The sequence below is a fragment of the Cynoglossus semilaevis genome, chromosome 14, assembly GCF_000523025.1.
Source record: "Cynoglossus semilaevis isolate Cse_v1.0 chromosome 14, Cse_v1.0, whole genome shotgun sequence".
NCBI classification, from domain to species: domain Eukaryota; kingdom Metazoa; phylum Chordata; class Actinopteri; order Pleuronectiformes; family Cynoglossidae; genus Cynoglossus; species Cynoglossus semilaevis.
This window is the reverse complement of record NC_024320.1, coordinates 10,115,604-10,122,995: the sequence shown is the minus strand read 5'-3', so window position 1 is coordinate 10,122,995 and position 7,392 is coordinate 10,115,604. Positions and strand designations below refer to the sequence as shown.

At 40.8% G+C, this 7,392-nt stretch overlaps 1 protein-coding gene across 2 annotated transcripts in view; it reads right to left on the bottom strand.

The window, feature by feature from the left end:
• The window catches only part of ahr2 (aryl hydrocarbon receptor 2), a 53,287-nt gene that overhangs the window by 7,261 nt on the left and 38,634 nt on the right, over positions 1–7,392 (bottom strand). For both annotated transcript variants that reach the window (XM_025062367.1, XM_017038833.2), the window contains exon 3: positions 360–550. In XM_025062367.1, coding sequence (XP_024918135.1) covers positions 360–545 — 186 coding nt within the window. In that variant the 5' untranslated portion in view covers positions 546–550. The remainder of the gene's footprint in view (positions 1–359; positions 551–7,392) is intronic.

Genomic DNA, 7,392 nt, shown 5'->3' with positions numbered 1-7,392 from the left:
CCACAGCACCCGCGGCAGAAGCGGCAGCAGCGGCGGCGGCGGCAGCAGCAGCAGCAGCCAGGACCACGCCAAAACTCTGGAGCTGGTCTGAGCCAAACACATTTATTTTGGGTTCATCTGACCAAAGAATGTGCTGCCAGCATTCATCTGGCCACTCGTCAAGCTCTTTGGCAAACTTAAACGCTGCACTTTCGTGCAGTGTTGACAGGTTTCTCGTCTGTTATATGACCTTTAAGCTCTGTTGCAGCTGTGTGTGCGGAGCCGCCGTGGCTCTGCCATTATTTTGAAAGAAGACTCTCACAGTCTCCAACATGAGTTATTTTTGACAACAATAGACGAGAACATGGTTGGTGTGTCACCTGGAGGAGCAGGTCGCCCTCAGAGAAGCTCACTCCGTCGATGGAGGCCACCTGGGATTTGAAGGGTGTGGAGGATGATGTGGTAACAGAGGTGGATGAGGAGGGCGTAGGCAAGGAGTTTTGGTTCCCCCTGAACATCAGGCTACCCTCGCTGGTCCAAGAGGAGCTGTTCTGGCTTTTCTTCATCGTGGCTGGAGGAAAATAAAGACAGGCTTGTAAGTAAAAGGCTGATGTGCTTGTTGGGTTTGTGGTGACATTTGCCAGTAAAATGTGTGTGAAATGTTTTCATAAAAGGGAACAGTGGTTGGATGATATCATATTCCCATACAAATGCCCCTTTCATAAAAATAGTACACATTCAAAAAGTTCAAATAAAATGAAAATATGTTCCAAAAATATGCAAAAATAATATTTCACATTGTTAAAAAGAGTTGACTTCTATGTGATTTGGAACCTTCTGCTCAGAGACTTTAATCCTGTGCTGAGTCTTTCAGGACAAACCACCACGCTACCCAGATGGACATGGTCACATGGGCAGTAATGAAGTCGACTGTTGTGTCAACAACAAACAAGGAATCACCGGAAACACTTGGAAAACCATGACATGCTAATCATGTGACCTCACTGCTGTATATATGGATTATATACTGAGTTTTCTAGATGAAAAGAAAAGAGGAAAGATGATAAATAATGTGTTGGAAGGAGGACGAGGTTAGAGGAAAGGAGAGAACAAGGAAGAGAAGGAGAAGTAGAAGAAAAATGAATCAGAAATAAGGGAGGAGAGGAAAAAGAATAAGGAAATGTACAGTTAGGAAAAAAGGAAGAAGCTGAGAAAAGGAGAAAGTGAAAAGGTAGGGGAAGAGGTTGATAAAGAAAAGAACAGAAAATGGCACAAGCAGAAGGTCGAGGAGATGGAGGAAAGGAATGAAGAAACAGAAGAAGAAAACAAATGACAATAAGAAGGATGGAAGGAAAATAAAAGACAAGAAGAAGGCGAAGGGCAAGAAGAAGGAGAACCAGCATATGGAGAAAATTAACAACATGCAAATGGGTGAGAAGAACAAAGAGAGCAGAAAGAACAGGGAAAAGAAACCAAACTTTGGAGCTCCAACAATTTCATACTTGCAGTGACGCAAAACGTACTCTAAACCAGGCACTCGAATTCAAGTGAAGAAGTGAGAAAACTAGAAAGAGGAACCAGAACATCTTTATCCTCCACTATCAGGGTGGAGGCCGCCTGACGTTTCCTGTCACTAGACTCGTCTCCCTCTTCCTCTTCCTCTATCAAGCACTTGTTATCACCACAAAGACAAAGAAACAAAAACCAAGTTAACTTCAGTAGGTAAAAATACCCTGCAGAGACAGGATGCTGGTAGAAAATAGATGAAATGATGATTGACTGATAGACCAGAGGATCAACCTGTGTGTTTGGAAAGCTAAATCAATGTCAATGTCTATAAACACATCAAATTAGCATTAGCATTAGTCACTAGATGGCAGCATTGTAGCTTATTTTATTAATCTATATTGATAATCAGGGCAACAACTATGTTAATGCTACGCAGCTTCTCTTACACAGTTTTACAGATAAATAAATATTAACAGGCTCTTAGTACTATTTTAATTCTGTCCCCTAGGGGGCAGAAATGATTGAGAAACACTGTTTTAACTCATCACCTTATTGCGCAGGCAACACTTAACTTCCAACACTGCCCAGCTATATCAGTATCGGTTGATATTGGAATCGGAAATTATGTGTTTGGACAACATCGGCAAAAAGTTAATATCGAACATCCCTAGGTAAAAATGATTAGCAGCAGATTTATGGCTATGACATATAATATATATTCACTATAATTCGCTATAATATATTCACAATATAAAATTACATTAAATTCAAAATAAATGGTAAATTTGACCCCACTTGTGTGTACATCAAATGATAATGTACAGCACAGGCCTACTGGCCAGCTGAAAGATTGTAAAATTTTAAATGTTCTCTCATAAAATTAAAATTTCAGCATTACAAATTTAGCAAAAACGCTACCCGTGGCTGTTTCTCAGATATATTAAAATACGTCCACACCGCAGAACTGTCGGCACTATCAGACAAGGCCACACCGGCTGCGGTTTTTGCCTCACTACAACTTCCTGTTTCGGCAGTTTTGTTTCAGTGATAAAAGTCTTTCGGTCGTAAACTAAAAAATGCACTTTTTCAAATTAACATACCTGTAGTTTAACTGTAAACTATTCTGATTGGTTCCCTGTCGTCCACCATCCTGAATCACATTTAATTTACATTCACCTTTGACCTGCTCGTGACCTCAGTGATGTTCAGTATTTTTCATCTTGTATCCACAAACTTGAACTCTTGTCCACAGTCAGGCTAGGACATTTTGTAATACAGGAGACACAAGATGCCAAATCCCTGGGACATCCACACATGACCCTCCCACTAATGAATGACAGGAAGACCAGTTTTTGAATTCATTAATTAATTAATTAATAAATAAAAAGTGTTACTATACTGTACCTAGTTATTATTCACTTTGTTATTATTGCTTTTATTACTTTAATGTTCATTTTTTCCACTTCAACTTCTGATCAGTCACAAAAAAAGATGTCTGGCTCCAAAAAAGCTGCATGAACTCTCAATCCAGAACTATGAATTAAATCAAAAAATGATCTCAGCCCTGGGAGAGACAGAGTTTGGCAAACTTTTAGAGAACACATTTCTTAGTTGTTGCGTATGTCCCAGTCGTTAAAGTGCATCGAACACCTCAGACTTCGGAGACTGAAATCTCCTGACACACTCCGATACTCTATGTACTAACACCTTGTCTGACATACCAGAGCTACCGTAACCTGAAAACACAAAAATGTATTTGTAAAGTAGCGAGGATAGATTAGAGCTACCGAAACGTTGCATTACAGAAACATACTTGAGCTCTAATATTTTTGAGACAAACCGCCAGAAAACAATATGAAGAACTAGAACTAGATAACAGAAACGTGTTTACAGTCCATAACTTTTGCAGAATTTGTAGGATGACAACAGAACAGCTAGAAGCGCCGAGACAAAACGGTCATTCATATGCATAAACAAACAACATGTGTTGTGCCTTGTTTAACAAATATGGAGTTTAGATGTGTGTAGCTCAAAGAGCCAGGCACGAGAACGTTAAAGAATGTCTGTCTTTGTCTCTGGTTTCACTGTTGTCTTCGTGTGGTTTTGGTGCGAGTGTGTGAAGCGGGGGCTATGCATGGGCATGCCCAGAGTGAGGGCCTCTGACGCACACTCACATACACTTGTAGCTGCAGGCAATCTGGTTTTAGTGCTTCAGTGTTTCAGTTTGAGATATTTTGGTACAGAGACAGGCAGAGTGAGAGACGCTGTTGTAAAGACAATAAAAAAGAGGAAATAAGAGGAGTGTGTGAGTCAAATGAACAAGCGCAGAGCATTAAAAAACGTCAAATTAATCAATAATATATTCACCAAAAATGTGATGAGATGATCATTTTTTCATTTTTGATTTTTCAAAAATATCAGAAAATTCAATCAATTTCTGTGCCCTGAGGAACTCCCAACCAAAGTTATTGCTTTCTCAGAAAAAAAAAAAATCACTCCATTTGCCCCAGTCTCACCTTAAATTCTGATTTTTTAACAAGGAACACATGACTTTCACCAGCTGCCAGAGGCCTCATAAAACTGGAGCCCCCAAAGTCAAACACGCTGTACATGAAAATGCCTAAGTCCATCGGTTATATTGGCGATCAATAAGAGAAGCGCGGAGGTCGGACAGTCGACAGACAATCGGGTGAAGGCATGTGATCAACCAAATGTGTTGTAAGATAAGCAAGAATAAAAGGCGATAAGGAAAATCTAAAAACAGTCAACGGGGGACACAGAAAAATAAGGAAGACAGAAAGTTTAAGTTTGAAGTGTATTCAAATAGTTAAAGAAGAAACTTTAAAGTAGACAAAATGCAACACTTAAAGTTAGTCATGAAGATCAACTATGAGTACGGTGTGACCTTGACAAAATATTTATGTGTTTTTAGTAGTACAAAAAAAAGGACACTGAAGTCAAACACGGTGTACATGAAAATGCCTAAGTCCATCGGAGACCTCCTTTTTTTTCCCTTTTTCTCGACCATATTTGTCAATAACCTTCCTCATGCCTCCATCCTGCACCAAACGCTGTGGAGCACTCTGTGGTTCCTCTCCACTTTGAAACCGAAGAGCTGAATGGAGGCATTGTTCTTAGTTGCTCCGGACCGCAGTACAGGAGGTGTGTGTGTGTGTGTGTGTGTATGGAGGAAGGGGGTGACAGGAGATCAGCATCACAGAAACTTATGCTCTCTCTCTCCCTCTCGCTCTCTTTCTGTGATCCTCCGGGTGCATGTATGGACATGTGGGACCAGAAGACTTTGCAAAAGTACAGAAAAAGCCTTGTCTGGTTTGGAAATGGAGAAGGGTTTACGGCTTCATCGTTCTCCCCCCTCTGCTCTCCTCTGTCTCCTGCCATGTCCTTCTTCAAGTGTTTCTCCATGTGGTCCGTGGCTCTAAATCAACTCTCTGTGTTTTTTAACATGTATCATCTGCTGTCTGTCCGATGTTTCCTGTTCTGCTTTCCCTTTGATCAATGAGATTTTCTTTAATTTGGCAAAAGAGGAGAAGAGGGAGAAACAGAGAGGGAGAGGCAGAAACAATGGGAGAGAGAGAGGGAGTTAGACGGAGGGACTTTCATACAGAATTCACAAGAACATTTAAAATACCATGGAGCTAAATGAAGAGAGTCAAAGTAGAAAAGACGTAGAACAACAGCAACTGTGGCTAAGCTAATCTATGCTAACACCATTCGCCTAAATCTCTCTTCCTCCTCCAACTCTGCCTCTTATACACTGTATTAAGGCGGCCCACTATAATTCCATTAAGCGGTTTTGATTGGTTAATATTTACTTTCAGACCTTGAGGTATAAAAGTCAGCCGATGTAAACGGCATCACAGGATTGGTTTAGAAGACAATTGGTCATTTAGTCAGCCGGTCAAACATATCAAACCTTTACATCGCACACCTCACACTACATCCTCATTCAAACCTTACCAAAACGTCTTGATCGTACCTGAATAGAACAAAGGTTTCTCATCTTTTTACAATTCCGTCTTTCATGGCTGTTCCAAGAGCAGCCCGATAACCACAAATATTTCAGCAACGTGTCGCTCCTTGTTGGTGATGAAAAATAGACAGGGTGATCACAGCCAAACAGGGGATTCAGGCCCTACAATAAACACCTTAAGTGTGAAATAGAACTGTCTGTTATTTAATTGTGGAACTAACACTACCAACCTGTGAAACTGGTCTCAACAAACCAGTTCTCTTTTGGACAAGTTCAAGTCACAAACACAAGGTTATTCTTATTGGTTATGGGTTTGTTCACGTCCAGGAAGGAGCAAATCAATGAACTCCCCTCGAGTTCAAATAGAATCCATATCTCCAGGCTGCAACCCTGACTAACTTCCAGTGCTGCTGGTCTGAAGCTGACTGAGACGTCCCGCTGTCAAGTGCTTTCCTTAATGAAATGTCACTCATGAAGCCTTATGTCCAGACAGTCTGTAATAGGTTATAAAACTAAACGTTAGCCTAGAAACAGGCTAGACAAAAATACAGCTCATTTACTAAAGGCTAAATTAATGTCAAAACTAATCAACCTATTTACAGGAGGACTGACATACCAAAAAAGAACTCTGTGTTATCTGAAAAAAAAAAAAAAAAACCTCTGGAATGGCTTTAAACCTCAAACGTACAGCACACTTTATTAAGGTTTACACACATTTCAAAAGACCACTTGGCCAAACACAGTCTGGATAAAAGTCATCAAAAACTTTTAGGCTAAAATAGCCAAAGCCCAAAATCTGTGTTGGACAGTGTGTTGGACAGTGTGTTGGACAGTGTGTTGGACAGTCAGCCAAAAGTCAGTAAAAACCATTAAACTGGTAATGATGTATTTAGGCCCCTGTAAAGCAGGCTCTTCTGTTTTGTTCTTTGTTTCAGGTGTTTTGGGGAAAAAATGTAGAATTTACTCACGAAAAATAAGTACTGATGCTTTTAACAGCGAAAGTACAAATAATGACATAAGAAACTGGTATTCTCTCCTAATATTTACATCAAATACTGCAAACGTATGACACAACTCTGTCATAAGTTGAGGCCTAACGTACGACCTGTTTGATTACAGAGAAAATGCAACATCCCCGAGAAAGTCAAAATACAACTTCAACACACACACACACACACACACACACACACACACACACGACACCTGCAAAACACACGACCCCTAACCTGCCCTTCCTACAACAATACTGACCCCTGAGCCCCTTGCACACTGCGATAAGGCTGAGTCTGGAGGAGACGTCTCAGCGTTTACATTCCTCAGACTGAACTGCAGGTCAATCAGCGCAGATACTGCACTCCAGCCCCCCCAACACATACATCAATATGTCCAAACCTAGACCACCAGTCATTTAAGAGAAACACGTCAAGGTCATGTGCAGGTCAACCCTGGCTTAGGTTCTGGGCAGTCACAACAAGGCTGATCAACAGGACCAGAGAAATAAAGGACCGGAGAATCAACCACAGCCAAGACTGAACAAACGACATTTAATCAGAAAAGAACGGGACTGTCCTCAGCAGCTGACCTTCATGACTCACCGTCCATGCTTAGTTTCTGAAGAATCCCGAACAATGGACGACGACTCTTACTCCCTCTCCCTCATTATTCACCTCGTTGGGATTTCAGCAGACTCTACATTTATGAAGTTTGTAGCCGGAATCAAACGTGTACGTATTCAGGAGCGAAGGTGAACGACAAAAGTTACAGTTTTTATACACACAAGGTTTTGCATTTCAAAGTAAGAAACAAAAAAGAAAAAAAAAGTTGTTTTTTTTAGTGTAATAGTTTCTTAACAACAGATGGAAATAAGGCTAATTTGCAGTAGCTGTTGCACACACACCCACCCACACACACAC